Raw genomic sequence first — 13883 nt, forward strand, 5'->3', positions numbered from 1 at the left:
GCCACCGCTCGCCTCGCCCCGCCTCCTCCCCCCGGAGCCGCCTCTGAAGCCCAAAAAGGCCTAATAAAACTGTTTAGAGACAGAACCATAGAACCATAGAATGGGCTGGTTTGGAAGGGACCTCAGAGCTCATCAAGTCCAACCCTTGATCCACTCCCCCCGTGGTTCCCAGCCCATGGCACTGAGTGCCACATCCAGGCTCTTTGGAAATATCTCCAGGGATGGAGAATCCACCCCTTCCCTGGGCAGCCCATTCCAATGCCTGATCACCCTCTCCAGAAAGAAATTCTTTCTCATGTCCAACCTAAACCTCCCCTGGCACAACTTGAGACCTCTTGTGCCCTCTTGTCTTGCTGAGAGTTGCCTGGGAAAAGAGCCCAACCCCCCCCTGGCTCCAACCTCCTTTCAGGGAGTTGGAGAGAGTGATGAGGTCTCCCCTGAGCCTCCTCTTCTCCAGCCTCAACACCCCCAGCTCCCTCAGCCTCTCCTCATAGGATCTGTGCTGGATCCCTTCACCAGAGTTTTAAGCCTTTAAACAGAAAAGGTATTTATTTGTGGATCCGGGGAACTCCCAACACTCGCTGGACAAAGAGTTCCGAGGGTTAAGGGAAAGGGTTGGGGTATTTATACAGTAAAAAGGGGAGGTTACAACATCGTTACATTCTCAATTCTTGCTGACTTCATTATATTGTTACAAGGCGATATCAGGCCCTATCCATAACTTTCTTCTTATCTGTTGGTGGTGACATCTTTTATGTTCCATAACTTTCTTCTTATCTGTTGGTAGTGACATCTTTTATGTTCTTCTTGTGCAGATGTTCACATTCTTTGGTGTCCAGCTGGCGCCTAAATGGCCTTGGCAGTGTCTTGTTTTAAGAACAAGACCTACACTTTTAATTATCTTCAAGACAGAAGTTAATCCCGCTCTGGCCTTGTGTTTGGTTACATTGTTCTAGTGGAAAATGACATGTCTCAGCTGCTTTGTTCACTTCTTTCTCAGTTTAACCCTAAATTTTACTGGTTATGAATACAAATTCATTAACATATGTTACAAGTTTTAATTCTACATAAAGTAAATTCACACCAAAAGCTTGGCCTGATCTCCCCTCCTTACAGGAGTTAATCCTGTCAGGATATTTCTCTTTTTCACCCCATTGGTCGCCGCCCGCCAATCAGCGCGCGTTGCGGCGCGGGGGGCGGTGCCAAGCGCTGCCCGCAGGCAGGTGCGGGGCGGAGCGGAGCCCCGGGAGCGGGGAAGAATCATAGAATCCTAGAATTGGCTGGGTTGGAAGGGACCTCTGAGATCACCAAGTCCAACCCTTGCTCCACTCCCCCCGTGGTTCCCAGCCCATGGCACTGAGTGCCACATCCAGGCTCTTCTGAAATATCTCCAGGGATGGAGAATCCACCCCTTCCCTGGGCAGCCCATTCCAATGGCTGAGCACCCTCTCCAGAAAGAAATTCTTTCTAATGTCCAACCTAAACCTCCCCTGGCACAACTTGAGACCTCTTGTGCCCTCTTGTCTTGCTGAGAGTTGCCTGGGAAAAGAGCCCAACCCCCCCTGGCTCCAACCTCCTTTCAGGGAGTTGGAGAGAGTGATGAGGTCTCCCCTGAGCCTCCTCTTCTCCAGCCTCAACACCCCCAGCTCCCTCAGCCCTTCCTCACAGGACTTGTGCTGGATCCCTTCCCAGCCTCCTTGCTCTTCTCTGGACCTGCTCCAGCACCTCAATCTCCTTCCTGAGCTGAGGGGCCCAGAACTGGACACAGGACTCAAGCTGTGGCCTCCCCAGGGCTGAGCACAGGGGCAGAATCCCTTCCCTGGACCTGCTGGCCACGCTGTTCCTGAGCCAGCCCAGGATGCCATTGGCCTTCTTGGCCACCTGGGCACACTGCTGAGGGATGGGAGTGCGGGAAAGACCCCTCCCCGGCTTGCGGGGAACTGGTGTGTGCTGTGGAGATGGGTCTGAGGCCGAGCGAGCGCTGTCGGCTCCGCCATCTGGGGCTCCTCCCCAGGCTGGGGAAGGGAGGGTCTGGTGCGGTTCTGGGGTGAGAGGTTCAGGGGAAAGGCACCGTTCCCAAAAGCTTTTTCTGTGCTTAAATGCTTAGGAGAAAACTGAGGGTTCTCACTGCTGGTTTATTGGTTCTGTAGGTGAAGGAGGGGAGAAAAAAAGGAAGGGGTGGGGGAAAAAAAGGGGGAGGAAAGGGGAAGGGGAAGGGAAGTGAAAGGAAAGGGAAGGGAAGAGGGAAGGGAAGGGAAGGGAAGGGAAGGGAAGGGAAGGGAAGGGAAGGGAAGGGAAGGGAAGGGAAGGAAAGGAAAGGAAAGGAAAGGAAAGGAAAGGAAAGGAAAGGAAAGGAAAGGAAAGGAAAGGAAAGGAAAGGAAAGGAAAGGAAAGGAAAGGAAAGGAAAGGAAAGGAAAGGAAAGGAAAGGAAAGGAAAGGAAAGGAAAGGAAAGGAAAGGAAAGGAAAGGAAAGGAAAGGAAAGGAAAGGAAAGGAAAGGAAAGGAAAGGAAAGGAAAGGAAAGGAAAGGAAAGGGAAGGGAAGGGAAGGGAAGGGAAGGGAAGGGAAGGGAAGGGAAGGAAAGGAAAGGAAAGGAAAGGAAAGGAAAGGAAAGGAAAATAAAAAGATAATAGAAAGGAAAATAAAAAGATAATAGAAAGGAAAAAGAGAAGAGAAAAGAAAAGAAAAAAAAAAGAGAGAAAAGAGAAAGAACTGTAATTTCCTGCTGTTTTTTTCTGCCCCTGCATGGGACCCAGCAGTTGCAAGGCAAGAGAATGAGATATTCCTGCACCAGAAAGAGCCCCAGCCCTCCAGTGCTGGTGAGGGCTGCAGTGCCTGTGCCTGGCATGTCCTCAGCACCAGCTCTGCCAGCAGCACAAGGAGTTCCCTCCAAGCCAAGATCTCCCTGCTAAGACTGAGAGTCCTCTGGGATGAAGCTGCACCCCTGCCCGCAGCTCCTGTTTCAGCCCTGACTCAGCAGAGCTGCTCTTCTGAGGAGGAGGGGTGGCAGGCAGCCCTGGGGACCAAGGACTGGGGACAGAGAGTGGTTATTGACAGCTATTGACAGGCTGCACAATAAATATTTGGCCTGGCAACAGCAGCTCTGCCAGGCACAGAGTGCTGCTGCTGCTGTGGCAGCGTGTGGGTGGCATCCAGCTGTCAATATAAGGCAAAAAAAAAAAGAATTTCCAGGGGGTTATTCCCCCTCTCCACACCCAGGGAGAGAGTTGGTGAAGAGGGGAGGGAAACAGACCAAGTTGCTCACAGATGAAGGAGTTTTTAAGGCTGGATATTAGCTCCTGGCTTCAGCCCTGGAGCAGGTTCCTGGCCACAATCATCCTCATCACTTCGTTGGTACCTGCAGCAGGACAAGGATGCAAAAGAAAAAGTTAGGAGATGGTCCAATTCTGCCACAAATAAAAGCAACAAGGTTTCTTCCCTGATCTGCAATCTGCAGGAAAGCTCTTCCCACCAACTAAGTTGGCATTTAGGAGCTGTTGGGCCAAAATACAACTGCAAAGTGCCAGCACATTGCTTGGGAAAGGCTTCAAAGTGGCTTTGAAGTGACAGATGCTGGTGCTTCTTTTTATTTGGGCACTGAGAAGCCCTCAGAGGGCTCCAGACATTGAGTGGAACTGGATATATGGATATAGGGCTGTACTGGTAAGAGAATCTTTTACCTTCCAGGATCTGGTGGACTCTGATGTCTCGTACAAACTGCTGCACAGCATAATCCTTCAGGTAGCCATAGCCCCCGTGCATCTGCAGAGCCTGGTTACAGATCTAAGAAGAAAATATCACTGGGGAAGTGACTCGTGTGGTCTTGAGGACAAGTCAGGGACAGAAACCAGGTAAGAGCCCAGGAACCTGGGCTTTTTTTTTTTTCTTTTTTTTTTCCTGTTTTTCTGATCCCCTAATCTCATCTCTCAACAAAGTCTGGTGTGACAGCAAGGTCCCCATCTGGTCTGGTCTGGTGTGATACCCCAGTCCCCATCAGTGCTGCTGTTAGTGCCATCACGTTGCCCAAGTGTTGTTTCACATTAATTCACATTTATGTGAACACGAGTGCATGGAAATATCCAGGGAATGCTTTACTTCACCGAGGCAGTTTTTGCTGCATTTTTATGGTGCTACTGGTAGAAAAAGCAAAACGTCAGATCCCCATCTAGTGGTCAGTCAGGCGAGGGATCTGCTCGGGGCTCTGGTTTCTATAGAAACTCCTTGTATCACTGTCCATTTCGGAGATTAAACATAATAAATAGCAAATATGCAGAATGCAGAGAAAGTACTGTAGCTCCTAAATGACACTGATCTAGCAAGTGTCACGGGGCAGATTTCCTTCTCCTTTCTCTTCCTTCCTTCTTGGTTTCCCTTTTCAGGGAAATTTTGTGGCCCCATTTTATTTCTTAGTGGTCTGGGAAACACCGCTTGCTACCTGTAGCATGCATATTATCCCTTGAATAGAAAAACGCTTTCCTTCCTGTCCTGTGTCCCTGCTTGGTCCCCTAGAAAGTCACAGAGAAAGCACAAGAGGCCAGGAGGCAACTCCTGCAGCCTCCAGGGGTGCAGAATTCTGTCCCAGAAAACATTCTGGACTTGAAATGAGGCTTGCGGCTCAACGAACACATTTGGGTCTGGGTTGCTACAGTGTCCGAGTCCTTTCTGACATCCTAAGCACCAAGAGGGTTCTCCAGTTCTTGCAGAGCCAACAGAGGTTTGTGTAACATACCAGAAAGCACTCATCAGTTGCAAAGAGCTTGGCCATGGAGCAGAGCACAGCTGCATCCTCCTGTCCCTCCTGCAGCGCCCGTGCCGCGTGACGAACCATCAGCCGTGCTGCCACCAGCCGTGTTGCCATCTCTGCCAGCCTGAACTGCAGGTACTGCCAGCAGACAGCACCCAAGGGCAAAGTTAGCTAGGCAGCTTTGGAAGATTCTGGCTCTTAAACCACATCCCCAGGACTTCCAGGTGTCAGGCTTCACGTGGGAAATGCACGTTCGTTCCTGACTTCTCCAAGGAAGACCCCCTGAAGTGAGTGATGGGATCCTCTGGCTGCTTATTCATCCAGGATCAGAAAAAGCCCAGCTCTGGGAGTGCAGAGCTGATGGAAAGGTTACCTGATTGTTTGCTAGAGGTTCTCCAAACTGTTTCCTGACAGTGAGATGATCCCGAGCCAGAAGAACAGAGGCATGAGCAGCTCCTAATGAACAAGAAGCTGGTGGAAGAAGCCAAGGACACAGCATGAGTATGAAGCTGACAGAAATGGGCAGCAAGATGATCCTGCCCTCCTCCCCTGCCACCTTTTCTTACCAATGTTTATCCTGCCTCCATTCAGTCCCTTCATAGCAATGCTGAAGCCCTGCCCTTCAGCTCCCAGCCGGTTCCCAACAGGAACAATGCAGTCCTCAAAGATCACAGCCCGAGTTGGCTGGGAATTCCAGCCCACCTGGGAAAAAACAGAGCACCTTCCAGACAGCCTGAGGAGCAGCAGCACACCTCCAGATCCTAGCAGAGAACTGCCCAGCTCGCTCTCAGTCCCTCAGCCTCCTTTCCAGGCTGCTGCAGTGTGCCTGTAATCTGTGTGGTTTGGCCTCAGTGTGCCAAGTTGGACATTGGAATGCATGTGTTTGAGATCCAACAAACCCTGATGTTCCTGGCACTAAAATACTTCACTTACCAAAGGTATTGGGCAAACTCCACCAAAGTTGGACTTGGCTTGGAAAAAAACATGCCAAGCTGGGACTCTGGTCCCATCCAAGAAGAGATCCCTCATGCTTTGCACAGACGAGCTTGTCTCTTTTGCACAGAGCTTGTCTCTGTCCCGCACTCCTCTCAGGCATGCAGGAGGAAACCAAGCCTCTTACCTTCCTTTCTTTCTTGCCAAAGCTGAGCCCTGGTGTCCCCTTCTCCACCACCAGGCAGGAGATGCCCTTGGGGCCTGGGCCTCCTGTGCGACACATGACCACGTACACGTCGGTGTCACCTCCCCCACTGATGAAGGCCTGCAGAAGGGCACAAAATGACAGGGGTGGCTTTCAAATGCTGACCCTGAGCCTGAAGCACCACCTGGGGTACCAAGATGGAGGAGTAAAGACCCCACGGCCAGGAGATATTTAGGGATCCAACTGTACTAAGCTCTGGTGGATGCAGAGCGTGTCCTGCTTTGGGAGAACAGAGAGATGAGGAGACAGTAGGAGGTAGAAAAGCCCCAGGCCCCAGCTTTAGGCAGAGCAAAGAGGTACCTTGGAGCCATTCAGGACATAGGTGTCCCCTTTCCTCTGAGCTGCAGTCAGCAGGGAAGCAGCATCACTTCCACTTCCTATTGGAGAGGAAAGGAAGCAGCCAGTGAAGCAGCAGGTCTGTAGAACCTGCAAACCCCCACGAGGTTTGTACCATCAGCAGCTCAGCAGTCACCATCTGCCCCTTCTCAACTTCCAGGTGATTGCCCAAATGGATGTGAAAAGAAACTTTTCACCTCCAGCTCCATGGAACGTTCATGTCCAGTTAAACCATGTTAGGAATGAGGGAAGGGAGACAATTTCTTGCTTGAGGGTGCTCACCTGGCTCAGTCAGGCAGTAAGAAGCAAATTTTTCCATGCTACAGAGAGATGGGCAGAACTTGTGCCTCTGTTCCTCATTGCCAAAGGTGTCAATCATCCAAACACACATGCTGGAGCAGGAGAGAAGGAGAAGCATTGCACTGTGTGAGCACAGCCCTGGGAGGAAGGTGGGGTTTCCAAGAACATCCCTGGCTGAACAGAAGAACGAAGCTACGTGGGGTTCAGTCAAAACCACCAAGGTTTGGAAGCATATTGCTCCACTTCAAAACAGAACAAAATTCCATGCCACAGAAGCCAGGAGGAAAGAGATCACCTTCCATCCACCACAGACCTTGTGGAACAGCAGGTTCCTTGGCATTCCCCTCAACACTAAGCCCTGGCACCTGGAAGGAGGCTTCATCACTCCAACTTTTTGTGCTAAGTGTGACCATCACTGAACATGTCTGTACAAGCAGAATAGGGCCTCTATCAGCCTCTGGGCTCTGTCACAGAATGACCAAAGCACAGCAGCTTTTTCCAGGCAGGTTACTATCTATAGAGTTTAATTGGAGGGAACAAAATCCAGAACTTGATCCCATCTTGCATGCCACAAAGCTAAAATTACTTCTTGGTGGTATCTCAGCTTCTGTAGCCTATTTGTTTACTGCTGTCAAGGGATCCTCTCAGCCATGTGTCTCCTAGGGGTCCCAACTGTCAATAGCATCAAGCCAGCTGGATTTATAGCCCACAATAAATAATAAAAAAAAAAAAAAGTGGTTTCCAGCCAGGCTGCCAGCACCCACCACTGAGCAGAGACACTCACTTGTGGATGCTCATGTAAGCAGTGGTGCTGGTACATCCTGTTGATAAAGCTTCAAAGATTACAGAGGTATCAAGTCGTGACAATCCAGAGCCACCAACATCTGGTTTGACATAGATCCCACCAAATCCCAGCTGGGCTGCCTTCCTCATGGTTTCCACAGGGAATATTTCCTGTTGGGACAGGCAGAGACATCGCAAGTAAATCTTCAGGATCCTTTCAAGCTCAATATTCAATCTCTTTTGGTACACCTGGGCTACCAAGTCTGGTCCCAAACTTCTACAGAGTTTAAATTGATTGGGTGGGTTAAAGAGGCAGCTACCTAGACAGATACATCCCATCTTCAGGAGCAAATTCAGCTTTCAGATGATTGAATAGCCTGGCTAGGAAAGCTTCAAGGTATTTCTGATGTCTTCCCACCCCAGCTGCCACAGCAGTTTCAAGGAAAAGCTCTACAGATGGCATTACAGCACCAAGGAGCTACTGCAGGAGCCCCTCCGAGGAGACCCATGGGACTGTAATATCCTAAGGGAGGAAGAAGTGAGCAGTGCAACCTTCCTGAGGCTGTCACACCTTTTCATCCCACTCAGCCATGCGTGGAGCCATCTCCTTGGCAGCAAAATCAAGGGCAACTTTCTGGAATTCCTTCTGTTCCTCACTCAGGCCTGCGGATGCTGGAAAAAGCAGGAAGAGAGGAGAATGCAGGTAAATCAAGGCTTCCACCTCTTCCACAACCTGGTCAATTTCAAAGTATCCCTTAGCTCACACAAACAATTCAGGGGCTCTGCTGCAGGTGTTCCTTGGGACTACCATGAATGCTTAGAGAGGCTTTGGGAGAGAGGGGGATTTCCTGGGACACAACAAACCTGAGGTCCCAGCCATCTCTGTCTGCTCCACATTAACCAGGACAGGGGCAGCACAAACCACAGTCTGTGGGGTCTGTGCTGCAGAAATACAAAGCCACAGTCCTGGGACTTCAAAGAAGTGACACTTGGAAAGAAGGAATGAATAAAGCAGCCCTTTGGAAACCTCATCTGAAGTTTGGTTACATCCTGCAGTTGGAAACTCCTCCTTCATTTTGCAGGTAGACCCAACGTTGGGGGGTTCCTCCTGCAGTTAGGATTGCAGCTTTTCAGATCCTAAACGCAGTGATATTTCAACACCAAAGCCACCTGGGAAGCGTTTGGGAATCCTGGAGGAGAAGCCCAGGTGCTACCCACAGCCATCAGAAGACTTCACCACCGCGGGGGGAACCCACACGGACGGGGACACTCAACCCACTGGAGCCTTGGGCAAAGCAGTTCCGAGACACCCTTGGCTTCACAGCCTCCCTCCCACCAGGGAAGGGATTTTTCGGGTCAGGTGGGCACTATCCTACCCATCCGGGCAGGGCCAGGACCCCCAGTACCGGGCCTTTCCCCCCGTCCCGGAGCCTTACGGTCGATGCAGGAGGCGATGCCCCGGCGGAGGAGGAGGCGGGCGGCGAGCCGGGGGGCTGCGGGCCAGCCCATAGCGGGGCTGCCCGGTTCGGCCCGGAGCCGCTCTGCTCGGCCCGGTATGGCTCGGCCCGACTCAGCGGGACCAGGGCAGGCTGGGAGCTGTAGTCCTGCCCCCGGAGCCTCCAGCTCTCGCGGTGGCAGAAGGGAAGGAGGGAAGGAAACCCATACACACACACACACACAGAGAGAGAGAGAGAGAGAGAGGCCGGGACTTCAGAGATTTATTTTTTTATTTTTTATTATTACTATTTTGCATAACGGTTCAGCCGCTTCCGACTCGGGTTTCCTCCTCTTTGCGCCGAGGTTCGGGGAGCATCCTTCTCTCCTTCCCTTCTCCGAGGAGACGCTGCTGCGGCCGGAGCCGGTGAGGGGGGAGCCTGGGCTGGGTGGGAAAAGCTTGGCAGAGAAGGTGGAAAAGTTGATGCCAGCCGCTCGGAGACAAATAACTTCCCCGAGGCTGCTGGCAGGAGGGGGTAGGGGCTGGACCAGCCAGCTCGCTGCCTTTCCCGAAGGGAGATCCATCATCTGGGAGCAACAGGCAGAGCCAGGCACCCTGGACCGGGGGCTGGAGGCAAATTGTGCTCCTGCTCCCAAAACCCCAGCAGAGGGGGGGTTACACACACGCTTACACCACGCTTCAGGACTTTTCTTCCCCAGGGTGGAGCAAAGCAGCCCTTGCAGAAGCTTCTGCTGGTGTCCATCAGCACGCCCAGGGTGGGGTCTGCAAGCAGTGCCAGCGTTTGCACTGATCAAGGAAATGGCTGAGCTCAAGGAACAAGAAATTTGATTTTCTGGCCACTCACTGTATGGCTTTTGCTGTTCTCTGTCTCAGAGAGCTCTTTTTTTTTTTTTTTTCAGCTTCCTCCAATAAGCAATAACTCTTTTCTTCTTCTCACCTCCTGCAGGTGCTTCTCAGGGAAGAGAAGAGAATTCTAAGAGACCAGAGATGCCTTGGCCAAGCAGGAAGAGAGACAAAGGAGCAGTTGCAGGTTTGTGCTGACATCCTAACTAAACTGGGCATCTCTCACTTCAGGTTCTGAGCTATAGTGAAAGCACAGTCATCTTAACTGCCTGGCAGAGCCACATGTCTTGCAGACAGCATTTCCTCTGTAAAAATAGGCTGAGCAGCCATGTGTGACTGAGATGAGTCTGCTCATTAGGGACAATGATGTATTTTCAGCACCTGGTGGTTAAATGTAACTCATGCCCTTTCATGTGGAGCTTTTGGATCCTACGTGTTGGAGATGGTCAAAGTATACCCAGTTTCATTTGGGACAACATTATGTGGTGTTTAAGGTGTGAGATGAAAAAGCTGCACAGTTGGCTTCATTCATGCCACTCGTGCTTAACTGACTCCAGCAAATAACTACCTTCTTAGCCTTTAATCTCTTCTTAAATGTTTTTTGCTGTCTGGGTCCTGGAAAATCAGAGATAAGGACCCCCTGTGTATAGATAACATAGTGGAGAATTAATCTGAGGTTTCCAGCTACTGCAATAATTGAACTAGTTTGCTTTACTGCTGAATTCTCCTGCTATTTACCAAACTCACCTAAATCAGCCTTTGATTTCTCAGCAATTAATTAAAAAAAAAATAGCTGCACTTCATGTGGGTAACGTGGGTTATCCTGGCTTTTGATGATTGGTTATGACTATTAAACTACATTTATGCACACAGTATAAAAAATTATATATCCTCATTTTAGATGCAAACTAGAAATACTGAGAAACACTGGTGCATAATGCTACTGCCTTACTCATAGCATCTGGAGTGCACCAAACTTCTGCTGCAGTCAAATACCAGTGTCTGGTAACAGCTTGGACAGCTAAAAGTGTTTCAGCATCATTCCTTATTGGAAATAAAATGTGCTTTATCTGAATGCTTGCTGTTGTATTGTTATTGTTATTGTTGTTGTTGTTGTTATTATTATTATTATTATTATTATTATTATTATTATTATTATTATTATTTCTTTCAAGATAAAAAAGAGCCTGATGCTAAAATTGCCAAAACTGAGGAGGAGGCTTCGGATGAGGAGGAAGAAGAGAAATCCACAAAACCTCCAGCTGGGGGTTCAAAGTCAGGATGGAAGAACTGGAAGAAGACCAAAGAATCTGACTCTGGTGGGGAAGAAAGCAAGATAACATATTGCCATTGGCTTCTGAAATCAGAACCAGAGAGCAGGCTGGAGAAGGGAGTGGATGTGAAAGTAAGCACTGACACCCATCCTTACTCAGCAGAGTACAGAAGTAGTTTCACTTCTAACCAGAGCATGTTTAGGCACAAGGTAAACAGACACTGTAAAGAACTGAACTTAACCTGTATTTTCCTTCCATTTGCCAGTTCAGCATTGATGATTTGAAAGCTCAGCCCAATCAGACAACCTATTGGGATGGAGTAAGGAACTACCAGGTAAAGGGCACTACCTATGATCCCCCTGCTCTGTGTGCTTTTCCCCAGTCCTTGTTTGCTTGCAGCTAACTTCAGTCTCCTGCTGTCTCTAAACAAATGTGGCTGAGCTGTTGAATTCCCACACACTTTCTATCCAACAGGATCTTGCTCTTTAGCCTTGTTTTCACTTCATTTCATTGCAGCACAAAACATCCATACAACTGTAGGAAACCTTATCTGAGTGGCTCTGTTGTTTATTCTTGTTCCTTGCTGCTTATAATGAAACTCTTGATACCAAGAGTTCAGACTCAGTCTTGTTTACACCTGACAGGCAAGGAATTTCCTGAGAGCCATGAAACTTGGGCAGCAAGCCTTCTTCTACCACAGCAACTGCAAAGAGCCTGGAATTGTTGGCATTGTCAAGGTGAGTGCCTCTTTCTTGTTCTGTATTTCAGGGGCAGAAAAGGGGAAAGGAATACCTGATGGGTTATCAAACAGCTCAGTAGCCTTACCTTTGTCTCAGTACCAAAAGAATGCTAAATTTGTCCAGTCATAGCAGCAAGGGAGCCTAGAGCATCAGTTCCAGCAGGGCTGAGTCAGGCACCTTTCCCCAGAGGAATGGAACCAAACTGCTGGTTTCCTGGTGACATTTCAGAGCACTCCCAGCCAAGTGTTGCTCCACACTGATTAAAATATGAATCACTAAGTTCTAGTCAGCTGAGCCTGCAAGGCAGCAGTATAAAACCTAGGGCACAGGAAAACTTTCTCTTCAAGAGATGAACTCATCACAAAGACTGTCATCATCTACCCCATTTTCCTCTGCTGTGTGTGCTTCTTCTGCATTGCTCCCTGAAGAGGTGGTGATGCTTCTGTGACAGCCAGACTGTTCTGCAGTGCCCAAGAAATGAAAAGGGAATGCATCTCACCATTGGAATGGAGTTCAGGGAAAGCAAGCCTCATTTTTGCACCAGGATTATTCCTTATAGTCACAGCTTGCTTGAGGGCATTTCATACCTGTTGCCAATGATGGATTTTAACTGATGGGAACTTGTCTCCCATTCTTCTCCCCTTCTGCTTCAGATTGTAAAGGAGGCTTACCCTGATCACACACAGTTTGATCAGAAGGATCCTCACTATGATTCCTCCAGCAGAAAAGAGAACCCCAAATGGTCCATGGTAACGTTGTAAACTAAGTACAACTGTTTCAAGCTCTGTGTGTGAGCCTAGTGAAGGTAGAAACCTCTGCATCCTATTGCACATCTACTTAATCTTCTGCCCTGGCTTAGCTTTCTCTCTCTCAAGAGAGAGGTATTCTCTGCCTTTTCCCCTTTCTCTTCCAGAAAGCTGCCAAAATATATCTCCTTAAATTTTCAGATCTTACTTGGGTGCAGAACTGACCTCCATGCATGTAGAATTCTGAGTTAGGAAAGAGAACAAACATCTTGAAGTGCCACTGTCAGCCTACAGCAAAGCAAGCTGTAGTTTTGAGGCATGCTGCACTATCAAGAAATGAGTGTTTGCAGGCTGGCTACGTGCCACATCTTAATTTTGCATTGCCTGTGACAACATGACTGCATGTTGCTAGTGCACAGTGCAGAGATTCCTGTAAACAAATCACCTGCCAGAAATACCTGAAAGTTCTTTTAGCCTTGAGCAAGGGAAAGCTTTCATACCATCCCAAGTTTGGACTCATCAGTCATTTGCTTCAGTTTAAAATCTTTGTGTGTGTGTGTGTGTTTCCCCAAAAAAAAAAAAAGATCTCATGTGACATCTGGAGGCTGTACCCTGCTCCAACCATTCTCCTTTGCTGCCCATCACTTCCCAGGTGGATGTGCAGTTTGTGAGGATGACAAAACGTTTCATCCCCCTTTCTGAAATCAAGACTCACCACCTGGCACACAAAACAGATGGGGGCCCCCTAAAGAACATGATGCTTTTCACAAGGCAACGTCTTTCCATCCAACCACTGACAAAAGGTAAGAACACCTTCTTTGGACTTTTGGTGCCATTCCCTCTGAGAGGCAGCCCTCACCCAGACCTCGGGGAGGTTTAGGTTGGACATTAGGAAGAATTTCTTTACTGAGAGGGTGCTCAGCCATTGGAATGGGCTGCCCAGGGAAGTGGTGGATTCTCCATCCCTGGAGATGTTTCAAAAGAGCCTGGATGTGGCACTCAGTGCCATGGGCTGGGAACTGCAATGGGAGTGGATCAAGGGTTGGACTTGATGAGCTCTGAGGTCCCTTCCAACCCAGCCAATTCTAGGATTCTATGACCATGGAAATTCCTCTTATGGCTTCTTCTTCCTTTTCAACGCAGAGGAATTTGATTTTGTCTTGAGTCTGGAAGAGGAAAAGCCACATTAAGAAACTGACAGCAGCACAGCTTCTACCCAGCCCGCTGATGCCTCTTCCTAAACCAGCAGAATTCCCCAGGTCACTTGCCCAATCACAGCAACAAGAACATGCCTGCACATGACTTGCAGCTTCACGTCTGAGACACTGTTATTTTTGCTTGTTTTTAAATAAAGCTGTTTAGAATCAATTGAAGCTACTCAGTTTTTAATAGTGGGAAGACCTGCAACTTACCTCATGAGGGATGAGACCAGTACATCTTCCTTGAGGATGCTTATTACAGGA

General features: G+C 49.1%; 2 protein-coding genes and 1 long non-coding RNA gene across 3 annotated transcripts; 1 reads left to right on the forward strand and 2 right to left on the reverse strand.

Moving 5' to 3' along the window:
- Positions 1-2115: 2115 nt before the first annotated feature.
- On the reverse strand, positions 2116-8966 carry ACAD8 (acyl-CoA dehydrogenase family member 8). The gene is made up of 11 exons (XM_071769239.1): positions 8798-8966; positions 7933-8033; positions 7363-7532; positions 6561-6670; positions 6243-6319; positions 5865-6002; positions 5311-5446; positions 5118-5215; positions 4730-4882; positions 3681-3783; positions 2116-3358 (listed from the first exon to the last, which is right to left on the reverse strand). Exons 1-11 carry the CDS (start codon positions 8868-8870, stop codon positions 3306-3308), a joined length of 1212 nt encoding a protein of 403 aa, XP_071625340.1. The 5' UTR covers positions 8871-8966; the 3' UTR covers positions 2116-3305.
- On the forward strand, positions 3738-13788 carry THYN1 (thymocyte nuclear protein 1). Its single transcript, XM_071769238.1, has 8 exons — positions 3738-3851; positions 9764-9847; positions 10836-11065; positions 11200-11268; positions 11579-11671; positions 12328-12423; positions 13073-13223; positions 13564-13788. The coding sequence occupies exons 2-8, from the start codon at positions 9805-9807 to the stop codon at positions 13608-13610; spliced, it is 729 nt and encodes a 242-aa protein (XP_071625339.1). The 5' UTR covers positions 3738-3851; positions 9764-9804; the 3' UTR covers positions 13611-13788.
- Positions 9079-9850, reverse strand: LOC139807832 (uncharacterized). Its single transcript, XR_011730698.1, has 2 exons — positions 9755-9850; positions 9079-9207 (listed from the first exon to the last, which is right to left on the reverse strand). It is a non-coding gene; the product is annotated as an uncharacterized lncRNA (long non-coding RNA).
- Positions 13789-13883: the final 95 nt, after the last annotated feature.

This window comes from Heliangelus exortis, chromosome 26, assembly GCF_036169615.1.
Source record: "Heliangelus exortis chromosome 26, bHelExo1.hap1, whole genome shotgun sequence".
NCBI classification, from domain to species: domain Eukaryota; kingdom Metazoa; phylum Chordata; class Aves; order Apodiformes; family Trochilidae; genus Heliangelus; species Heliangelus exortis.